Source organism: Leptonychotes weddellii, chromosome 16 (assembly GCF_054177405.1).
Source record: "Leptonychotes weddellii isolate Sample4059 chromosome 16, ASM5417740v2, whole genome shotgun sequence".
Classification (NCBI taxonomy): Eukaryota; Metazoa; Chordata; class Mammalia; order Carnivora; family Phocidae; genus Leptonychotes; species Leptonychotes weddellii.
Genome location: NC_138384.1, coordinates 41842709 through 41866316, shown reverse-complemented (window position 1 = coordinate 41866316; position 23608 = coordinate 41842709). Strand labels below are relative to the sequence as shown.

Sequence of the window (23608 nt, the reverse complement as noted above, 5' to 3'; positions counted from 1 at the left end):
CTCTGAACAGGTCACAACCACCTGGACTGAGGCTAGGGATATGCTGCTAGATGAGGCAACGTAAAGCAATCAAGAGTGTGCTGGTCATTTTCCCTTTGCCCTTCCAGGTCCACTCTCCACCCTTCTCTACCCATATGGACAACATCCCCTGGGCTCCCTTGCCGTCTGACATCTAGCTGGGACCTCCACAGAGGCACCAGCAGGATGTTAGAGTGGGAGAAGAAAGCACCGTTCTGGATATTTCTTCTCCTACTCCCAGTTCTGTGTCAGTACTGTGGTTCTGGCCGTGGCTCTACCTTTCACTTCAGCGCCTCTCAGGCATGTCCCATGGCTCTTGCTGGGCTCCAGTAGTACCATTTCCTTTCCTCACCCCTGCAGACCTAAGGGTGGTCACAGCTTCCTGTTGCTTTCACCTCCCTTGTTGGTTCCCTCAACCCTGCCCACACTTCTGCAAATAGTTCCTTCATTAAATTATCTTTGAAATCCCAGCTGTGATGCCCTCTGTTTCCTGCTGGGACCCTAACTATTAGAGAGCTAGCGAGAAAGATCAGATAGTCTAATATGAAGCTCTGGCTGGGCAGGGAAGGGAGAGAAGCCAGAAGGGGTCTGGCCAACTGGCCCCAAACAGAGAGATCACGGGAGTGGAGCTCTCTGTGAGCTAATCTACAGGTGTGATGGCAGTGGGGGCCTGGGGGCCTGGAAGGCAGGTGCTGGGATCAGAGTGCAAGATACTGGATTTCAGGCATGGAAATAGTAATGGGTTGTGGTTAAAACAAGGGCTTTTTTTGTTTTGTTTTAAAGATTTTATTTGTTTTTAAGTAATCTCCACACCCAACCGTGGGGCTTGAACTTACAACCCCAAGATCAAGAGTCACATGTTCTGGGGCGCCTGGGTGGCTCAGTTGGTTAAGCGACTGCCTTCGGCTCAGGTCATGATCCTGGAGTCCCGGGATCGAGTCCCGCATCGGGCTCCCTGCTCGGCAGGAAGTCTGCTTCTCCCTCTGACCCTCCCCCCTCTCATGTGCTCTCTCTCTCTCTCTCATTCTCTCTCTCAAATAAATAAATAAATAAATAAATAAATAAATAAAAAAGAGCCACATGTTCTACCAACTGAGCCAGCCAGGCACCCCTAAAACCAGGGGTTTTTAATGTGAGACCCAGAGAATCCTGTGTAGCATCCTAGCCCTGCCACTTCACTATGCATCAGCCAGGGAAGTGACGTCACCTTCCTTAGTGTGCATCCTCACCTTTAAAATGAGGCTACTAATACCAACCTTGCAGGTTTTTGTGAGGGTAAACACATGTAAACCACTTGGCACTATGCCTGACATGTGGTATGAATGCTCAGCAAATGTTTGCTATGTGCACTGCACTTCCAAGTAATGACTAAGTCCAAGGTGTGGTCACGGGAATGAATGGCTGGAGTGGGATGAAGGTCAGCAGAGATGAGGTGGAAGGAGACCAAGAGGCTAGATAATTGGAAGACTGAGTCATCAACCTCCCTCCAACCAGGGAGGTTAAGTATTCCAGTAGGACCATGGCATGGGGTAGAGATACAGTCTGTGAGGAGGTGCTAGAGTCTTCAGGAATGAGGGCAAGTGACCAGAGTCAACAGATGTCAATGAGGAAGTGGCACTGAGGGTGGTAGAACCTGAAGACATAAGCCTCAAGGAAGCCCGAGTTCCGTGAAGCCAGATTAGAGTCAGTGTGTGCCCCTTCTGAGCTTCCACAGCTCCTTGTATGTCCCTTTGAGATGCCCCCAGTGATCATGTCCCCCACTAAGCCAGAGCCTGTCAAGGGAGGGGTTGGATCTGACCCATCCTGTAGTAGCCAGAACAGACGATGGGCAAATGATTGTTGAATGATTTGGGGGGTCAGGAAAGGAGCACAGTTCTGGGTGACATTTAGTAAAGTGGTAGGGCCAGGATGCTAATGCAGGACTCTCTGGGTCCCAAATCAAAAAGCCCTGGTTTTAACCACAACCCATTACTGTTTTGCGAGCTCAAAATCCAGTATCTTGAGCTCTGATCCCAGCACCTGCCTTCCAGGCCCCCAGGCCCCCACTGCCATCACACCTGTAGATTAGCTCACAGAGAGCTCCACTCCCGTGATCTCTCTGTTTGGGGCCAGTTGGCCAGACCCCTCCTGGCTTCTCTCCCTTCCCTGCCCAGCCAGAGCCTCATATTGGACCATCTTATTTAAGTTTGACTTTGTCCCATTTATCTCTCTGCATTCTCTTTTAATAACCTAGTGCCTTAAAAAAGACCTCTTATTCAATTTAAACAAATGTTCCCTGAGGGGCACGTGGGTGGCTCAGTCGGTTGAGCATCCAACTCTTGATTTCGGCTCAGGTCATGATCTCAGGGTCAAGATTAAGCCCCACATCGGGCTCCACACTGGGTGTCTCCCCTCTCTCTTTGCCTCCACCCCTCACTCGCTCTCTCAAAAAAGAAAAGAAAAGAAACAAAAAGAAAAGAAGACAAGCGGTGCCTGGGTGGCTCAGTCATTAAGCGTCTGCCTTCAGCTCAGGTCATGGTCCCAGGGTCCTGGGATTGAGCCCCACATCGGGCTCCCTGCTCAGTGGGGAGTCTGCTTCTCCCTCTCCCACCCCCCCTACTTGTGCTCTCTCTCTCGCTGTGTCTCTCTCTATCAAATAAATAAATAAATAAAATATTAAAAAAAAAAAAAGACAAATGTTCCCTGAGATCTCATACATTCTATTCCACCTATCTGTAATACCCTTGCCCATTCTATCCACCAAAGACTTCCTACTTGTCATTCAAGAATGAGCAGAAACTAATCATCAGGGAGAAGAAAAATAAACCACAATGATACCACACGTTCATTAGATTGGCAAAATTAAAGTATCTGACAATACCAAGTGTTGATGACGATGTGTAAAGAGAGGATGCAAAAAGAATTCTCATTCAGTGCTGGTGGGAGAGTAACCTGGTACACTTCAGAAAAATAGTTTGGCAATGTGGCAGTCTGCAAAATGTCCCCCAAAAGGTGTCTACGGCTTAATCCCTGGAATCTGTGAATGTGATCATGGATGGCAAAAAAAACCTCTGCAGATGTGGTTAAAGTAAGGATTTTGAGATGAGGAGATTATCCTGATTATTCAGGTGGTCCTTAAATGCCATCACAGGCATCCTTATAAGAGGGAGGTCTAGGGAGACGTGACTCAGACAGAAGAGGAGGCAATGTGATCACAGAGGCAGAGATTGGAGGGATGTGGCCACAAGCCAAGGGATGCTGGCAGCCACCAGAAGTTGGAAGAGGCAAAAAGCAAATTCTTCCCTAGAGCCTCTGGAGGGAGTATGGGTCTGCTGACACCTTGATTCTAGCCCAGTGAACATTTTAGACTTCTGGCCTTCAGAAGTACAGAGAATACGTTTCTTTTGTATTAAGCCATCAAATTTGTGGTAATTTATTACATCAGCCATAGGAAACTAACATAGGCAGTATCTACCTGAACATATGCATGTCCACCAGTTTCATTTCCCGGTATATCCCAACAGAAATGTAGGCATTCATTCACCAAAAACCATGCACAACAATGTTCGCAGCAGCCTTATTTATAACAGCCCCAAACTGGAAACAACCTAAATGTCCACCAACAGTGCAATGCATGAAGTACTTGGGGGATGTTCATAAAAATGAGTTAACTACTAACAGACACGTGGAGGAACCTCACAAACACACCACCGAGCAAAAGAAAGCAGACACAACAGAAGATATATTGTACGATTCCATTTATATCAAGTGCAAGAAGAGATAAAATGAACTACATCATCGAGGAACATAAAACTAGCAAAAAAAAAAAAAAAAGGCAAGGAATTATTACTGTGAAAGGTGGGATAGTGTTCCCAGCTAGGGGAAGTGGTGGGGGGGGGCGGGGAATGTGGTCAAGAGGGAGCACATGACAGCCAGGTGTGGGGTGGTGAGGGGCTTCTGGGGTGTGGTAAGGTATTCCTTTTTTTTTTTTTTTTTTAAGATTTTATTTATTTATTTGACAGAGACAGCGAGAGAGGGAACACAAGCAGGGGGAGTGCGAGAGGGAGAAGCAGGCTTCCCGCCGAGCAGGGAGCCCGATGCGGGGCTGGATCCCAGGACCCCGAGATCACGACCCCAGCCGAAGGCAGACGCTTAACCGACTGAGCCACCCAGGCGCCCCTGGGGGTACGGTATTTCTTAATGTGGGAGGCACAGGTGTTTTACAATGCACTAACACCATCTATCCGTTGTCCGAACTTTTCGTAATGTTCTATTTCGCAGTTAAAACATATGATGGTGGTGTTGATTCTAAACAGAATGAACAGGGGTCCGATCCACGAGGCCTTCCTGGGGACCTCCACTCATGTCCTCTGGGCTCCCCCAGCCTCTGCTGCTTATTCAGTCACCGCCCACCCTGGGCTGTGACCCGCGGGGGCCCGGGGGCCCGGCGTGGCTCGCCCGCCAGCACAGGAGCTGCGGAGCCACACGGGGCCCGCCTCATCTACCACCTTCTAGTTAATCGTACTGTCACTGTCATCGTGGCCAGCCCGATGGGGCAGATGGCCGCTGTGCCAACGAGGGGGTGGCTGACTCCGCACCGCCACTTACCTCTGACTCTGCCTGTCCATCCGTCTCTCTGCACCCCGTTCAGGCACGTTCCCTAAGGCCTTCCCGGGAGCTGTTCTCTCTGCTGGAAGGCCCCTCTCTGTCACTCTGTTGAACTCCTACTCATCCTTCAAGAGCCAGCTCGGGGCTCCTCTCCTCTGTGAAACCTGCCTTCCTCTGAGCTCCCACAGGCCCCTAGTTCGCCTGGCCGCAGCCTGTCCATGCCCTGCCCCACAGAATCCTTCATCGACTCCTGAAGCTCTTGGATCTCCCTGGCTTGTCCTCATGGCCTGGGTCTGACCCACTTCTGGGCCTCAGGGGTGTGTCGGTCACCCCGGTGTCCGGCGCGGGCTCTGGCAAGTCCAGGCCAGCTCCACAGCGCAGGCGCTCACGTAAGCTCTGGAGGCGAGAGACATCTCCTCAAGGTTCCCGCCACCGCCGACTCCTGGCACGCACTGCGCCTGCGCGGCCTCCCGCGGCCTCGCGGTTAGGCGTCTCTACTTCCGGCACGCGCGTGCCGGCGAGAGAGGCGGACCCCCGGCTGAAGAGGGCGGGGTGGGCGGGGCCTCGAGAATGGGGGAGGGCGGGCCATGGGCGGGGCCCATGTCACGGAACTGACGCGTGGACAGGGCCTGAATCTCTCCCCGGAGGGGGCTGGGCCCCTCATTCATAAGGGGCGGAGAGACAAGCCTCAAAGCTCAATGATGAGGCCGACTCCGCGATTCAGCCCAGCCGAGGCAGGACCAGCAGCAGCTCCCACCCCCAAGTACGGAAAGCCCCAAACCTTGAAGAGAAAACCTACTCCCGCCCAGACCAAGGACAGTCCCCCAACCGGAGAGAAGGGGCGTGGAAACCCCCCACCTGCCTCCCCAACCTGCGTCCACTAGGGGGGAGAGCCTCTGGAGCTCAGTGCTTCTCTATCCCCCAGGCAAGTCACCTCCTCCGCTCTGAAGCCCATTTCCTGTCAAAAATGGAGGTAGAATCCCTACTTCACACAAGCTAAGCATTAAATAGATCTTGAGGAGGTGCCCAGCAGACCTTAGCTCCCTTCCAGAGAGTAAAGGTATAGTCTGAAGTCAAAAGCAACTAGCTAGACCAGGTCTTGACTGCAGGTCAGGACTCCACCCCTAGACTTGCCACAGTGTCCCTCTACACCAACACAGGCCGGGGGTCTAGGTTCCCAGATGTGGGCAGGAGCACCTCTTCCCCAGAAAGGCCAGCAGTCCCTGCCCACCCCCTCTCACCCACCCCCATTCCCCAGCCCGGTTCCCTTCCCCCACAGGAAGGAAAACCTTGGTTATTGTGTAAGAAACCTGAGTTCCTAAGCCCTTAAACAAGGGGTGGGGAAAGGGGCCACAACCTCCGGTAGCCACAAGGGAGCAGGAAGCAGTGTTGGGCTCGGGAGGAAGAATGTAGGTCCAGATTTAAGAGGTGACTGTCCAGAAGGCATGAGGAGCCATCTGGGGAGGGATTCCAGGCAGAGAACTGTAGCTCATGACCAGTTTGGTTTCCAAAGCTTTGGGCTAGATAGCTGGCACCTCAAGGAATAAAATAAAAACACTTGTACTCCCAGGAACCTAACAAGAGCAAAGCATATGCAAATGGGGCTGGGAAAGGTTATGACTCCAAGGCAGTATTTCCTTTGACAGATGAGGAAACTGAGGCCCAGAGAGGAGGGCAGGCCTGTGGTAGCAGCGGCAGATGATGCTCCAGCATCCTGCCCTTCCTCTAGCCAGATACTGGGCCAGGAACCCCAGGACTGGTAATAGGCCCAGGTCCTCATCAGCTCCTTCCTCCAGCGCATAAAGAAAGAGTCCTAGGGAGCCTTGATGCCCACCCTAAGCCCCAATCTAGGGCCGTTTTATTGGCGCCATTTATAAAAGGCCTTTCTCATCAGCCCCAAGCCTTTGCCTTCCCTTTCGGAGAAGGAAGTTGGTTTCTGATCCTGGCCCCATGGGCAACAACACACTTGGTCTGATGCTGCTGCAATGCACGTGTGACACTCCGGGTGCAGGTCCTTGTGCAAGTCTGCGTCCAACTGTTGCGAGGAGAATGTGGAGAGCCAGGTCTGTGTATGGAAGCTGGGCAGAGAGCCCTGGCTGGCTAGAGAGATGTGTGGGCAAGGTGAGCAGGCCCCGTGTGCACCCTAGCCCCAGTGCCCAGCGTGGCTGAGGTCCAGGGTTGGGGGAAGTAAAATCAGAGATCCTGAGAGAGAAGCCCTTAGGCCAGACATGTGTGGAGCAGGCCAAGGCAGGAGCCCAGGGGAGATTCCAGAGGGGGGCCGTGTGCATGCGTGCACGCAGCCCACAGTCAGGAACACGGTGTGCAGGGGGCCTTTGGTGAATGTGTAGCTATGCCTCCCTCCCGTTCTGATCTGCATGCCTGAGTCCCTGGCCTCCTGAAGCTGAGGGAACACACCAGAGGGTAGGGTTGGGAGGAGGCTGGGAAGGAAACTCAGGTGGAAGTGGTTTCGGCCTCAGAGCCCACATCCTGTGGGAGAGTCTGTCAAGGGGCCAGGCCATCTGTCCCAGTCCTCAGGGCTGCTGAAGTGACAGTCCTCTAGGGGCAGGGATGGATGTCCTCCGGGGGAGAAAGTGGCCCGGAGGCTAGGAGGTGGGTTCAGTCCTGCCAGGTCCAGGATCAGGAGGCCTCAGTCGGGCGCCGTCCTCCCTCCTCCTCCATCAGCAGCAGGCGGCGCCGGCCAGCCTCGTAGTCGGCCTCGTCCACACTGACCAGCAGGCGGACAGCCTCCCGGCCCACGGCCTCGCGAAGGGCCTCAGTCAGGAACACGCCCCGCAGGGCCTGCAGCAGGGCGCCACTCAGGTAGTCGCCCCAGAAGGCGTCCAGATAGGAGAGCTCGGAGAACTTGATGTCGCACACCACGGAGCCCAGGTCCCGGGAGCGCAGCACCGCTGTGGCCTGCCCAAACACGTCCAGCTGCCGGGCCAGCGCCTGGGGCCGCCGGGAGGCCACACCCTGCTCCAAGGCAGGCCCGTGCTCACAGTACTCTGCTCGCACCCTGAGCCGGATGTCTGCGGAGAAGGAGGGACTGGTCAGGGAGGGGCCAACGCTCCACACAGGGCGGTGCAAGGGACCAGCTCAAAGGACCAGGCCCCGCAACCCCTTCCTCCCACCCAGAGCCTCCTCCCACAGGCTCCTCCCACTGCCCCATGGGTTGCACTGCACCTACCCACATCCTTCCCCCTTGTGGTAACCACACCCAAGTACAGTGACACCCTCCCCTGGCTTCTCTCCTGGGGCCTGGCCTCTGTTACCTCCCGTCCCGGCGACCTCGGCGACCTCCTCTCCCCACACGTGCTGCACTCCTGCCTCAGCACCCTGCTGCACCCCTACCCACCAGGCAGGTTCTGCTCAGCCCTGCCTCTCCTTCAGCTGGGGATGCTCTGGCCCGCCCCGCAGCACTTGCTCCCTCACTTCCTCCAAATGCCACCTTCCTAATGAGGCCTCCCCTAACCTCCCGATTTAAAACTTCACCACCACCACCCCGGCCCCCGGCACTCCCAGTCCCCCAGACCCTGCTCCCTTTCTTCCCAAGGCACTTACCACCTTCTAATCTCGGTGCTTTCCCTTATACTGTCAGGCTTATCACCTGTCTCCCTGGGTGAGCCCCCTGAAGGGACTGTTTTATTCACTGGTGTAGCCCTGGGGCACACAGTAGGAGCTCGATATATATTTGTGCAAGAACCCATGCCTGGACTGATGGACTTGCCTGGCAACCAGGCTCACCCTGTCCTGCCCTCAGTGAGACTCCTGTGGGGCCACCACACCCAGCACGCGAGCGCCGCCCAGGGGTCTCAAGGCTGGGACCGGGCCAGCTCTGCTGGCAGCAGGCGCCCTCTTCCCTCAGAGGCCGCTAAGATGATGGGCCCTAAGCCCGGAGCTGCTGGGGGCCCTTGGCCACCAGGAGGGGAGAGCGTGAGGCCTACCCGGGGTCACGACAGAGAGGAAAAAAACGGAGTTCCTCACGCAAGCTCTGGAACTCCCAGATTCTCAGCCAAGATCAATTCCCTTTTTGCTCAGACCAGTCTGAGCTGAGTTTCTGCTACTCACGACCCTGCCCACACCTGCCCAAATAAGGGGGCAGCTCTGCGCAGGGCACAGGACCCAGGACTTTCTAGACTGTCCCTGTAAGTGTGACCTCAGGCGGATCACCTCCGTGTGGGATTATTAAAGCTCTACCCGTGACTCAGGCTCCTAACAGAACCCCCTCTCGACACCACACCGGCTGCGAGGGTCAGCTACAAGCTGGAAAGGACAACAGGCACTACCCACATACGAACTCATTTAATCCACGACCGCCCCGTCAGACAGGCCCTACTGTCACCCCAATTTACAGGTGAGCAAACGGGGGCAAAGAGAAGGGAAGGAATCTGCCCAAGGTCGCGCGGCCAGGGCGTGGAGGGGCTCCACAGACGTCACTGAGCGTCCTGTGCCCCAGAGGGCAGCTTTGGGCCAGTGGAGACGATTCTAACCCAGGAGTCTTCGGGCACTGCTGTGTGACCTGGCACAAGTCAGCACCTCTCTGAGCCCAGGTTCTTGCTGGAACCTGGGAATTCCACTCTGAAAGGCTGTTGAAAGGATTAAAGTGAGAGCAATGGATGGAAAGTGGCTAGCGCTGCAAACAGCGCCCAACGGGTGCTCCAAGAAGGGCAGCCACCAACAGCTCCGATGTGCCAAATGCTTCACCCCCGCCATTCAGCCGGACCGGCCCTGTGGGGGCGGGGGCCACAAGCAACCCGGCGGACAGATGAGGAAACAAGCTCGGGAAAGGGAAGTGCCAAGTGCCTGACTTCCTTCGCCTTCCACACACGGTGTCAGCAGCAGAGCACAAGGTGGAAGGCAGGTCCCCACTCCCCCAGATGACTTCTCAGTACCACCCACTTCCTCCTCCCACCCCAAACCCTTCCTCTTTCTGCGAGGGAACCTCACCCTCTCCGCTCGAGGCCCAGGGAACCCAACCTGGCCTTGGGGCCCAGGACTTCCCACGGCACTCAGGCCTGGCTCCCTCCATGTTAGGAACTACACAAGACCTTCAGCCCCACAGCCTAGACTCCCCTGACTGTCTGACCATGCCCTCAAGTGGTGTAGACCAGGGAGCAGGGGATTGGGAGGGGCAGCACCTGTCCAAGGCCACACGGGGCAGCTCAGTGGCAGAGGCACAGAGCCAGGTAGCGGAGTCCGACAGACCTTGAGGCGAGTCCCGGCTCTGCCACTCTCTAGCTGTGGGGCCTTGGGCATGTGACCTCACCTGAGCCTCAGTTTCCCCATCTGAAAAACATAAACAGACAAACAAGAGGTCCCTGCTGCATGGTGTGGTCATGAGAATTCAAAAAAGCAACTCATGAAACACTCGCCAAGTCCTAGGACACAGAAGGCACCCAGAAACAGGAACTGCGATTTAGACACCCATCTCTCTACCCCATGGCCCCTGCGTAGGCCTGACCCTCTCTCACTTGGGCCCCTGAGTCAACCTCCTCCCTCAGTCCCAGCTGCGTTCTCCCCTGCCCTGCCTCCAGTCACAAGGGCAGTGCCCCCAGCACAAGCCTTACTCACACAATGATCTGTCCACCTCTTCTGTCCACAACAGCTCCACTCACTCACCAAGGCCCAGCTCATAGGACCACACATCCCGAGCGGGTGAAACCCTCCCAGATGGCCTTTCTCCTCAGCACCGGTCGGTACTCAACCTGTGGCAGAAACTGTTCAGAGCCTACCCCCAACATGGGGGGTGGAAGGACGAAAGGACCAGGACGGACTAGTGTGTGTCCCATCCATTCTTCCATCCAACAGATCTATTTACGAAGTGCCAGGAATGTGGGGTGACATGCATGCCCCACCACCAGTGGGCCTGCAATATATGGAACCCCAGTTAGGGAACACCTCTCATGGGCCAGGCCCTACCCAAGGGCTCTCCCGATCTCCGGCCCTAAATCCCCACAGCACTTTCCTTATCCCCATTGACAAATGACGAACACCTTCCCCAGACCACAGTCCAACCTCAGGTCTGGAACACAACAGTGTGGCATACACAGAAAAAGGACAAGGAGACTCCACGAGGGAAGAGGAGAAGACCTGTGTTACTTGAAGCCACCCCGCCACCCCTGGCCAGAAATCAGGGGCACCAAGCTCCATCTCTCCTTTAGTCCTCAACAAAATAACCAAAGAACAATAGGTGACGTGTATAGAGTATTTACTGCAGACTGGCAACACGTCACATTTATTGACCCCTTGATTCTCCCTGCAACCTTCTAAGGCGATGCTATTACCTCCTTTCTGCAGATGGGGAAACTGAGGCACAGAGGATGAGTCACCTGCCCAAGGGCACAGAGGCAGGAAATGGCAGAGCTGGAATTCCAACCGGGGTGCCTGGCTCCAGAGCCTGAGCTCGTAACTCCCCCTGTCCTGTTTGCTGCCTCTCACACAATGACACACAGAAACCTATAATTAAAAGACACCCCAAGGGCCACAAGAGAAAATTAGAGAGAGCGAGGTGTAATTTAGATTGCAATGATCAGATAGAACCTCTCTAGGAATGACACTGGAAGTAAAATGTGAAGAAGTAGGTCGAGAGAGAAAAACAAGGAGAAGGAAGAGCAGCTTTCCCAGAAAAGAGAACAGCCTGCATCAAAGTCCAGAAGCAGAAAATGAACTTGAGGCATTCACAGGCTAGGGGCCGGGGTGGCTGGACCACGTGGAGGAGAAGGGCATCAGGGGATGACTGGAGGGACGGGGCCTCACGAGGCAACCACACCCCCCCCCGCACCTCAATGGCCTCCCTCGTAAAACCTCACCCAGCACCTGCTCTCGAGGGGTCACTTTGGGGATTACACCACTGGCTGCAAGTAAAGAGCAGAGGCCAGTGCCTGGCATACAACGAGCCCTCCGAGGGCCTCAGGAAGGACGTGAGCTCACGCCGAGATGACTCGGGCTGCACTGCGGAAGCGGTAAGGCGGGAGGAACAGAGCCAGGGCAGGGGTCAGGGAAGGCTAAGGGGCCAGGACAGATGCAGCAGACATGGAGACAAGTGGACAGACTGGGCCACGTGTGTCCGTGAGGAGCAAGGTGGGAAGAGCGTCTGGCCCCCGTGTGACCTGGGCTGGGGGCTGGCTGAACTGCTTCCTCTGGCCAGGAACACCAAGCATTTAGCAACAGTCCCTCCTCCACTTGGGCAGCTGTGCAGAAAGGCTCCCTGTCCCCAGGACACAGGGTCTGGCGATGCCTTCCTAGTGAGGACAGCTGCTCTTGTTCCTGCACGCAGTTCGGCCCCAGCATCCTCTTGTCCCCCAACCCCACACCTCATCCCTCTCTCTTCTAGGGCAGAATGAGATGCAGAGGGAAATGGGCAGGGATTCCCAGTGGGGGGTCAGGGAAGGGACAGGCACAAGGGGGAGAGAAGCAGCCAGAGTGCTCTGATGGAAAGACCCCTGCCCCTCCAGGGCCAGTACCACCCTCCTCTGGACAACAGCGGCACCCATCCCCTGCTTTAGTCTCTTCCCCGGGACGCGGCCAGCGTCGTCATGTCAGATATAAGGTTTGACTAAACTAAAAGATCAAGGCAAAGAGGAAACGCTGCCACCAACATCAGAGAAAGATAAGCAGCCACTCACTACCTGCTTCCCGATGGAAGGCCACAATACCACCTGGGAAATGAACTTGAAAATAAAACATCATACCAGAATCTGATCAAGCCTCTCCAAGCCAACCACCAATTTTCAGGAAACATGGACAATAGGGGACCATATCAATCAACTCGACTGCAGGATGCAATTGGCAAAATTCAGTCTTTAGGAAACACTACATGGGGCGCCTGGGTGGCTCAGTCGTTAAGCATCTGCCTTCGGCTCAGGTCATGATCCTGGAGTCTGGGATCGAGTCTCACATGGGGCTCCCTGCTCCACGGGAAGCCTGCTTCCCCCTCTCCCACTCCCCCTGCTTGTGTTCCCGCTCTCGCTGTGTCTCCCTCTGTCAAATAAATAAATAAAATCTTAAAAAAAAAAAAACAAACCTACAGGACAACTACTTTCAACAAATACAAAGTTAGAGAGATGGGGGAAAAGACAGCTGACATGGCGGGGGAAATCTCAGAGACCAGGAGACTTACGAGAGCCAGCACTAGGGTGCCTGGGTGGCTCAGTTAAGCGTCAGACTTCCACTCAGGTCATGATCCCAGGACCCCGGGATCAAGCCCAGCATTGAGCTCCTTACTCAGTGGAGAGTCTGCTTGTTCCTTTGCCCCTCCCCCTGCTCGTGCACTTTCTCTCTCCCTCTCAAAGAAAGTAAATTTAAAAAGAGAGAGCCAGCGCTTTTTTTTTTTAAGTTAACTTTTTTATTATTTTTTTTTAAGATTTTATTTATTTATTTGACACAAAGAAAGAGAGCGCGCGCACAAGCAAGAGGAGCGGCAGGCAGAGGGAGAGGGAGAAGCAGGCTCCCCGAGGAGCAGAGAGCCTGACCGATCCCAGGACCCAGGGATCATGCCCTGAGCCGAAGGCAGATGCTTAACTGACTGAGCCACCCAGGCGCCCCATAGAGAGTCAGCACTTCTGAGACAATGGGACAACATAAGAGCATTGACTGGACATTTGACAGTACGGAACTTAATGTTTTTGGTGCAGTAATTTTTCCAAGAATTCTGATCTTTTAGAGGTACACAGTGAAAAATCCACAGACGACATAACAGGACCCCTGAAAGTGACTCCAAGACACCGTGGATGGTCCAACAGGATCACCCATGAGCTGCCAAGGGCTGAGGCACAATAAAGGGGGTACCAGGTCACCACGCTGGTGTGCCTACCTATCCCTCCTCCAGAGAAACAGGGAGAAAAGCAAAGCTCATCCTGTCACTCAAATCCTCTGGCTGCTTTCCGTCACGTAAAGCAGTGAAAGCCCTGGCCCCCCGGCCCGCAAGACGGGCCCCCCACCTCTCCTGCGCTCACCTCCCAGCAGCCCCCTTGCTCGGCCAGATTCCTCACCAGCCCTTCATCACCACTGGCTCACTCCCACTTGACTTTGGCAGCTGCTGTCCCCAGATCTAGAAAACTCTTCCCCAGCCATCCACACACTCGCTGTCTCTTCCAAGAGAGCTTCTGAGACCACTCTACCTTGAAGATACATCTAAAACTGCATTTTCCATCACTCCCTCCCCCCTTGCCCTGCCTTCTCTTCTCAGCTGCCCTCTGAAGTTTCTGTCCACTTTCTCCTCCCACCAAAACACGTGCTCCGTGAGGACAAGCGCCTCCCATCCCTGCTGTGCCTAGCGCATAGTAAGCGCTCTAAGAACACGCGTGGAGTAACAGCATGAAGCAAGCCTGCCACTCTGCACAGTGGGGGCTGTCACCCCTACCTCAGGGCTGTCTTGAAAACTCTAGGCCAGGCGAGTAGCGTGCCCAGCCCAGGGCCCGGTGGATGGCCCTGAAAGGGGTGTGGAAACTCAAGAGGCCCTGTGTCCAAACCTGGGGTACTCCAGACACCCTTCCCCTTCAGAAACCCAGAGTTTGGTCCAATTCTTCCCCTCTGGGGAGGGCAGTTGACTAGGGATTAAGCCCCACAGCTATCACACACTAGGGGGCAAGAATGGCAGGTCACTCCGGTCTGAAGGAGCCTCCTTCCACCCCTGGTCTTGGGCCTCATTAAAGGTGAGGCATCCTGGCTTTCAGGGGGAACCACCAGGGCCCTACTGGGGAGAGCCTCCCTCCAGCCCCACCCTGCCTAGTGAGTCAGCAGTCAGACCTGCTTACAGTCCTCCCAGCAAGACCCAGCCACACCCTGCGTAACAACCTCCCTGCCACAGCCCTGCCCTTGGGGAAGAGACCTGAAGCCTCCACAGGCAACAAGACCCCTCCCCAGCCTCAGCTCAGCAGGCTCCCTAGGGAGGCAGGGATTCCCTCTGCTGCCCAGCCAGCCCCGTGGCTCTGCTCAGGACTGCCTGCCTCGGGGGAGAGTCACACCGGGCAGCTGAGGGTTGTCAGAGGACATCGGCTGGCTCTGTTGGTCTGTTCCTCCCGGCAGCACCGAGCACGGCTATCTGCAGCCTCATCGGTGGAGTGGATGGGACACTCAGAGGAGAGGGAGCCAAAGAGGTGTGGGCTGAGTGAGAGTGCACCCACCCGTGCCCGTCTACGACCCTCAGGGCCATGTGGAATTTCCCGAAGGCAAGGTCAAAGCATGAATCTCTAAAGCAGAGCCCACAACCCACCTGGCCTACCACAAGTGCAGGCCCAGGCAGCCTGCACAGTTAGTCTCCGCCTTCCCCCCAATAGAACTTTCCCGGGCCAGACCTCCAGCCTCTCCTGCTCAGGCTGTCCAGCCTCTTCACTCTGTTCCCTGCTTCCTTTGTGTTTAATTTAAACACACACCAGGCACGGCACCACATATATATATATATATATATACACACACACATACATATGTATATATATATATATATACATAAATATATATGCCTAGTGCAGTTCTACATACTTTATAAATCATCATTCGTTAACTAATTTTCCAGATAAAGTCAGAGTTCCGTCAAAAACAGGTGTCAGATCAACCTCGCTCCCCTGCTGAAAACCCGAGGTAACACCTGCCGTATGGAATAAAATCCACACTCCCATCCACTCCAAGGTCTGCCAGGCCCAGTAGCTTGGCTCCTGCCGGGCTCCTCCACCCACTCCCCACCCTCTGTTCATGGCACTATCTAAAGCGAGCTTCAGTTTCACTGATCTGTCACCCTACTAGAAGGTCGCCTCCCCAAGGGCAGGGCCCCCACTGCTGTTCCTGTCCCAAGCACACTGCACAGTAACAGCAAGAAGACGCACCAACCAGTACGCAGCGCCTAGCACGGGCCCCAGGCCAGGCACTGGGGCAAACCTATTATCAAGCTAATTCGTTTTCTCTCTCAACAACCCCAGGTGGGAAGCACCCTATCAGCCTCCTTTTACACAGAAGGGTTCAGCCACCTGCCCAAGGTCAGACAACCTATCTAAATGCCAAGGCTAAGGGGTGAATCTGGCAGCCTGGCCCAGGATCCTCAATTTTTACCCACATGTTACTCCACTACAGAGTAAGGAAACCTATAAAAACGTTTACTGAAAAAACAGACGAAACTGAAAGGGGTCATCAGGAAAAGCTTCCTGGAGGAGGTCGCACACGTGATCCTTCCACGACACGCAGGACAGAGACAAGCAAGAGAGGATGATGAACGGAAGCCGCTGCCTCCCCACTGGGTGTGCCACACTCCGCACGAGTGTCCGCGTCTGCCCCCCTCAGGCTCAGCAGCCGGCCGCGGGCACCATCCAGCATTCGCCGAGGCCCACAGACACCTACCACAGGTCACTTTGCCTTCTGAGGCAGGTCTGGCTGGCTCCTGCGGCTGCTGGGGGGCGGCGGGGGCCCCTCTCCGCCGCCGTCGGGCACCACCACTGGGCCGGCCCCGACTCCGCCGCTGCCGCTTGGTCGGTGGGGAACCTGAGGAGAGAAAGATGGGACACACTGAGGACCGGGATAACACGTAGAGCACGGAGGCAGGGGCCTGCAGAAGAGCTCAAGGCTGGTCTCCATGCCATGAGACCCTGGGTGAGCCCCTCTGCTTCCTGGGCCTCAGTGGCCCGGTCCATAGGATGAGCAGTGAGTAGAACCTAGTGTCATCTAGAAGAGCACACCCCACCACCCAGCAGCCCCACTCCCAGGTCTGACCCTGAAGAAAGCCCTGCAAGCCACGCCAGGAAACAAGCGTGACAACAGACCACTGGGGCATTGCTCATTAACTGTCTAAATGTGAACACAATGTAAACATCTAGCAAGCAGCACACAGGGTAATTCCCTCAGTAGACTGTTTAGTGAAGTAAAAGCAAGGTGCAAAACAAGTGTCTACAATTTGTTACATGTTGCATTAAAAAAAATAAGAATATATACAAGCTTGCTCTTTTTGCAAGACAAAACACTGTAAAGACAAATAGGAAATGAATGAAATTAGTTACCTACTCACTAAGGGTTGGGGACCAGTGGAAATGATTCTAAGAACATCCTTCTTACATATGGTAGTTTTGACTTTTGAGTCATAAAACTACTTTACATACTCAAAAAATTAGAGACAAAAAAACACACCAACCATAAAATTAAACAGAAAGAAACGAACCTAGCTGTATATAAAATTGGTAACGCGAACTAGAGAAGAATTATTTCAAGTAACTTGGAAGATCATTTTGACTGTAAATTCTCGGTGGGATATACTCCTAGGACAGGAAGAACCACAAATAAACGGTATGCTTCATTCAGTAGATCTAGTCGGCAGCAGTACTGTTGTACTTTCAAAGCTACAACTGTCATAAAACGAAGCAAATAAATCTGTTACCTCAAAACTTTTAATAAACAAAATTTTTAGTGTACAAGAAACAAGTCTTTGTATATTAATTTTGAAAACATTAAGACGAATCTTTTTGGGGGGGTGGGATAGAGCGTGTGCGCCCAAGAACAGGAAGGACAGAGGGAGAAGGAGCGAGAGAATCTCAAGCAAGCTCCACGCCCAGCGCAGAGCCCGACACCGGGCTTGATCTGAGATCATGAGATGAGAAAGATGGGGCACAATGAGATTACGACCTAAGCTGAAATCAAGAGTTGGACACTTAACCGACTGAGCCACCCAGGGGCCCCAAAAAACTAATATGAATTTTTTTAAAGCAATTTCTAGCTCTGTTCACTAAAAGAGCCCAGAAACAACACACACACTCAGCACCCAGATCTTGGTCTCTAAATGTCAGTGCCTCTAAAAGAAACCAGACTTCTTCTGGAAATAGCTGATTCCAGGGCTGGGGAAGGAAAAGTACAAGTTGAATGCAGGACATCTTGCAGTGCCCCAGAGCAGGAAGTCCAAGGAATGATGGAGCCACATCAAAAAGACAGTAGGAGCTAGTCAATTTGAACCTCAGGAAGAATGACTAATGGATTCTAACACAGTAAATAAATAATTATACGGAAATCCACAGTGCTGCTCCCCCTCCTCCCAAGGAAAGAGAGAGAAAAAAAGGAAAAGTCTCGAAAGAATGCCAGCTAATAGACATTGGAAAAGAATAAGAAAATCACCATTTTGTGATCACCAATGTCATCACTGGTTCGGGAAGAGATGACCGATGCCTGCTAAACCCACTGGGGATGCTACTGGGGAACAGGATGTGCCAAAGTGTCACCCCACAGATTGACTAACCATTAAAGGGGGAAATGTCCCTTTACGGAGGACAAATATGGCAGACACCACCTTAACCAAGTATTCAAACTTGCCCACTCACAGCAAGAAAACGAGACCGTCAGCCTCTTGATGCGCTCCAATGCGAAGCACGCAGCATCAACCAAGGAACATTCCTGCCAAAACATGTAACCTGAATCTCATCAAACCTCCTGACCCACTTTTTATTGCACCTTACTTTACTTCACTCAACTCTCAGTCCTGGAAATTACCCTCTACTCTTCTGGCCACACGTTTACAGGGTTTTCGAGTTTCAAGTCATAAATTAGAAACAACGCCCAGTGGCTGCTACCGTGCTTGTTTCCTAGGGTGAGGGTGTGGGGGCTCCCCGCTTCACGGGAGATACACCAGTTCCGGGACCCCACAAGGAAATGATCGGACACTTCCAAAACAATCGTGACATTCTACAAAACAAGTGGCCCAATAAAGTCAATAAGTCAACGTCATGGGAAGAAAATAAACAAATCTGGGGCAGGGGAAGAGTTTGGGTTCTCAAGTAAGAGATTAAGGAGACATAATAAATGAACACAGGAAGGCCTGGGTGGCTCAGTCGGTTAAGCATCTGCCTTCGGCTCAGGTCATGATCCCAGGATCCTGGGATCGAGTCCCACGTTGGACTCCTTGCTAGGCGGGGAGCCCGCTTCTCCCTCTCCCTCTGCCTGCCACTTCCCCTGCTTGTGCTCTCTCTCTCAAATAAATAAATAAAATCTTTTAAAAACACCAAGACACAGAGAAACTCAACTATGAGTGGGTCCTGAGAGTAGCGACCATCTTGGGAAGACATGAAAATGAAACATTAGAATATCAAAGGATTAGTATTTATTTTCTTAAGTATGATAATGGTCTGGAGGTGATCTAGGAGAATCTCCTCATTCTCAGGAAATGCCTGCTGATTTAGGAATAAAGTATCCTGATGGGTGTAACTTACTTTCAAAGAGTTCAACCGAAAATCCATTGTTACATATATACACACACGTAACAACCAAAAATCCATCCTTACGTATATACACAGTAAAGCAAAAGTGGCAAATGTTAAAATTACTGAATCGAGATGGAAAATAGGAGCACGCTCACTGCACTCATCTTTCAACTGCTCTGTATGTTTGAAATTATGCTTGATTAATTTAGTAACTAGGGAAGAGGAAACAGCCTAAATGAACTGGCAGGGAAATTCAAAAAAACAAATTAAAGGTACCTAACGTGAATAAATCTCAGAAATGTGTCCAGCAAAGCCAGCCACGTGAAGACTACCCACCACGTGATGTCATTCAGATGCCCTATAAAACCACCACAAACAATTGCATTCGTTGCTTCCGGACACATGCTTTTGTAGAACAAACACCACACATAGAGGAGTGTGGAGACAGAAGGACCCCTCGGGCCCCTTCCTTGATGGGCCGGGATGGAGAGGGTTCATCAGGGCTCAGGAGGAAGACAGTGACGCTGCCATCACGCCCACCAGCGAGGCTCACCTGTCTCCCACTGACCCTGCTGGGCGTCTGAAGTACCGCTTGACTGCCGGCGGCGGCGGCGGCGACTGCCTTCAGTCCTTTTGGAAGAAGAGCTGGAGATGCCGTAGTTGTAGCGTTCCGGAGACACTTCAGAAGGAGAAAAACGAAAAAAATATTCCCAGCCTCCAGCCCCTCCCCAGCCCAGCCTCAATTCCCAGCTGGAGATGGGACTCCTGCCCCACTAGGTGCTCGAGTCCCCCAGAACCCAGAGGCCAGGTAGCTGCTCCCTCTCAAACACTTCCTGCCCAGTGGTTGTTGTATGCCTACAGAGACAGGCGAACTCGTGACCTCCTGGGGCTGTCCAAACCATGTCTACAGCAGCTCCAACTGTCAGGGTTGGATTCTGTAAGCCGAGTCATGGTCAGGATCCCTGCAGTGTTGCCCGCCCCCCACCCCCGGCCGCCTCGAACTGCCCCCAACACTCCGAGCCCCCAAGGAGTAAGCAGGCTCCCCAAAACCTCTCTTCCATAGCCTAACCTCCACATATATTCTTCCAAAAACACGGTCGGTTCTTCTCTAGTGATGCCCTCCTCCTGGTTATCCAATTCCCAAGGGCTTCCTCTGGGCAAGGGAAGTTCGGAATCCCCCTCCGGAACTAGCCACTGCACCGCTAATGACCCAGCCAAGGCCTCAACAGCTCGAGGCCTTCACACACACAGGACTCCTATCCCTTAAACCCTTGGGTTCCTCACCTCAGAACTGCTCCTCCAGGAGTACTTCCCTCACAGGACTAGGGGCATCAACTCGGAGCCAAACTTTCTACCTGTGTCATCTGCAAGCCCCTGTGTGAAGTGGCTTCTTACTTCCCTCTCTGCTCTTGCTTTGTCGGTCTCCCCTGCTCCTGCCACGCTGGTCTCGATACCAAACTCATTACTGACTCAGGGCTTGAAAAGCTTGTCTTTCCCTCTGCCTGGCATTTTCTCCTCTGAGATCTACGCACAGCAGGAGTAGAACCTCCATTTAAACATCGCTTTTTCAGAAAGGTTTTGACTGGTTATCCAATCTGGGGGAGGGGGGCTCCCTTCACTATGAAGCACTCCCTACTCTCTGTATTCTTTTTTTTTTTTTTTTTTAAAGATTTATTTATTTGAGAGAGAGAGAATGAAAGAAAGAGAACACATGAGAAGGGATAGGGTCAGAGGACGAAGCAGACTCCCCACTGAGCAGGGAGCCCGATGCGGGACTCGATCCAGGGACTCCAGGATCATGACCTGGGCCGAAGGCAGTCGCTTAACCAACTGAGCCACCCAGGCGCCCCTCTCTGTATTCTCTTAACTTTGCTTTAGTCTTTCTATAACCCTATACAAAAATAAACTATCTGCCTTAATGGCTACTTCCCCCCACTAAACATAAGCTTCATGGAACGAACACTCTGTCAGTCCCAACACCTTGTACTTCCTGTGCTCAACACGCAGGATTCAATTCTTATATGTGGGCAAGCTGCTTAACTTCTCTTAACCCTGTTCTTTTCCCTGTAAGACGAGGACACTAACAGGACTTCCTCATGGGATTACTGGGAGGATATACGGCGACAGTTCACACGAAGGGCTTACCACTGTGCCTCGCATGAAATAAGCCCTCCATAAACAGTGGCCACAAACACCACTGATGTGGCCAAATTCCACAAACTCACCTCTCCCAAAGCCATGCCTCCTCCCTGCTGTGTTCCTCATTGATACTGAGAGAAGGGGAGGAGCGAGTTGGGACACAGGCTGATACGGTGCTGTCCGTATCAGGCCACCATGGAGACCCAGCCAGGACAAGGCCCCGTCCCCACCGGAAGTCTGTCACTCTCCCATTCAACCATACCTGGCCGGCGCCTCTTGCGCGCCAGGTGCGGCAGCAGGTCGTGGCGTGCCAGCACGCGCAGGAGTTGCCCCAGCAGCCGAAGGTTGCTCTCGTCGCACTGCCCGCGGCGCTCCAGCTCCAGCAGCAGCTCCAGGCCGCTTCGCGCGCGAGCCAGACCGCCGGCCGCGCCGGGGGCCTCGTCGAGCAGGAAGGCCAGCAGCTCCAGCTCGCATTCGGTCAGCTGCCCGCCCACCACCTCGAACATACGGTGAAGCGACAGCATCCCGTAGTAGTCCAGGCATTCATCCTCCTCCCAGCTCGGGGCCGGGGTCAACCCGGACAGCGCCATACCCGGGGGAGGGGGGGGCGGCACAAGCTCTGAACCAGGGCCTAGAACCCACACAGTGGGGAGGGGGCAATGGTCAGCGACGCGGGGACCCGGACCCCGCCCCCGCCGGTGCGTCGCCCCCGCCCCGTCCTGCCGGGCAGGACCACCTTCGCACCCCTGTCTTCTCTGCCGCTCCCCTTCCCTCAGAAAGGAATGGTACCGCCCGAGGTCCCCTAGTAACAGGTCGAGACGCTAGACCCCGCTCGTCCTCCCACCAGTTGGGCCGGCCCAGCCCGAACGCCCCTCCCCAGGTGGTATGCCCCGAACCAGCCTCCGGACCCGACCAAGTGATTCGGTCCGAACCAGCGTGGGGGCCCATCCCGGGGAACCCTGCCAACTGCCCTTTGACTCTGGGCAGCACTGCCCGGACGTGCCCCCTGGCTCCGTCCACTGGTACTGTCCGATCAGCGCCGCGGCTCCACCCAAATGGTAGCGTCCGAAAGTAACCCTCTGCCCCCCACAAGTGGAACCGACCAAAGCAGCCCGTCGCCCCACACAGGTGGTGCTCTCCGATCCCGACCCCCTCGCCCTGTTAGGGCGGTACCGCTCTCCCCCCAACACACAAGTGGTTCCGTCTACCCGCCACTAGCCGCCCTCGGGCCTCTCTGGATCCTCACCGGATTCCGGCGTCTGACGACTCCTGGGCGACGGCCGCAGCCACTTGTTTTGGATCTTTCTGGCACCTTCTCTATTATTACGCCTGCGTCACCTCGCCCCTCCTCCTTCCCCCAACTCGCGCAGGTGCGACCGCCACGCCCCTTAGGCGCAAGCGCAGAGCGAAGCTTCCAAGCCCCACCCCCCTGGGCCCGCCCCCATCCGTAGCGTCTTGCCCGCCAGTGCTGCGCCTGCGCAAAGCGAGAGTGATTTCCGCGTCTGAGTTGGATCTGGTACCTGTTTGCATGCAGGGTTGCTTCTGTCCGCCCGTGACTTAAGCCGCTGGGTCCTTGTTGCCCCACGTCAAGCCCTGTTGGAAATACTCATCTCATGGACTACAGCCCCATCCTAAACATGATTTAGACGCCCACATTACCACTGCTCCCAGCTGCCCAAGGCAAAGGACCACAATAGCAACCGTCCTGGCTTCAAATAGCTCCCAGACCCCTTATGATCTGGACTTGCACGCTCCTCCATCAGCCTGCCCCTTACTCCTAATGGCAACCAGGAACCTACGTCACAACCGTGCCATCTCATGACCCCAAATGGAATCTCCTTTCACCCAACAGAAGCCCCATCTGATTCCTCATTGATACTGTGTTCCTCATTGATACTGTGTTCCCCTGTGTTCCTCATTGATACTGAACTGTCGCCTTATATCCTCCCAAGTTCCTTCCCCTGATCAAGACAAGGAAGCTCCCCCATCTCATGTTAGGAACCAATACCTCCTTCCCGATTGCAACAGGCCCCTCCATCCTGACTGTTCACTTCCTGATGGCATCCATCACAGTCCCCTATTACAGCCTCTTCCTGTCTCAAATGCCCCCCACCCACCCAACAACCCTTTCCAATCTCAGCCTCCCAATACCCCCTCTCTAACCTGCACCTACAAGTTGCACTCTTGCGAGGGCAGGTCCCTATCAAGAGAACTGGAGTCCAGGCTGCATGTCTGAGCAGCTCCCCTGAGGCGGAGCCTTGGGCATGGTGGCCACACCCCCAACACACACACTTAGGTGACTCAAGGTCAGGGCTCGCACATACCTTGAAACAAGTCTCTCCAGAGTGGTTCCCACCCCTGAATTATCTCCCCTTGAAAGGCAGGGGACCTAGGTCCTGCCTGGCACTGCCTCAGCACTGGCTCTGCTTGGGCTGCAGCAGTGACCTTGGAAGAGTCCCTATCTCTAATGTCAACTGTCACCTATTGAGGCCTACTCCTGGGCCAGACACACAGTAGGCGCCCGATAAGTGACTATCGTTAAATCAAGTGAAGAGTGGGAGGGAAGGGAAAGCAATTTTACAAACTGGGAAGGACTACGTCCATGTTAGATGGGTTATAGTGAGCATCCACAGTGTATCAGTGCTGAGCGCTTTTACGTGTCTGATTTCATTCAACCCCTCAACAGCCTTTGAGGTGGATGT

General features: G+C 54.1%; 1 protein-coding gene across 2 annotated transcripts; it reads right to left on the bottom strand.

Annotated features, from left to right (window-relative positions):
• Positions 1–6432: 6432 nt before the first annotated feature.
• On the bottom strand, positions 6433–22299 carry DEDD2 (death effector domain containing 2). Of its 2 annotated transcripts, none has more exons than XM_006748279.3 (5): positions 22153–22299; positions 21169–21537; positions 19321–19446; positions 15934–16074; positions 6433–7634 (listed from the first exon to the last, which is right to left on the bottom strand). In XM_006748279.3, exons 2-5 carry the CDS (start codon positions 21494–21496, stop codon positions 7243–7245), a joined length of 987 nt encoding a protein of 328 aa, XP_006748342.1. In that variant the 5' UTR covers positions 21497–21537; positions 22153–22299; the 3' UTR covers positions 6433–7242. The 2 variants fall into 2 exon arrangements, with proteins under 2 accessions (XP_006748342.1, XP_030875145.1); XM_031019285.2 differs by lacking the exon at positions 6433–7634 and adding an exon at positions 8889–9891.
• Positions 22300–23608: the final 1309 nt, after the last annotated feature.

Excerpts from the sequence above, each read along its gene's own strand:
- DEDD2 (XM_006748279.3), bottom strand. The coding sequence starts at position 21,496 with ATGGCGCTGTCCGGGTTGACCCCGGCCCCGAGCTGGGAGGAGGATGAA. Across the intron at positions 19,447-21,168 it reads GCGCAAGAGGCGCCGGCCAG|TGTCTCCGGAACGCTACAAC; the intron begins GTATGGTTGAAT and ends CTCCTTCTGAAG. Across the intron at positions 16,075-19,320 it reads GCAGGGTCAGTGGGAGACAG|GTTCCCCACCGACCAAGCGG; the intron begins GTGAGCCTCGCT and ends TTCTCTCCTCAG.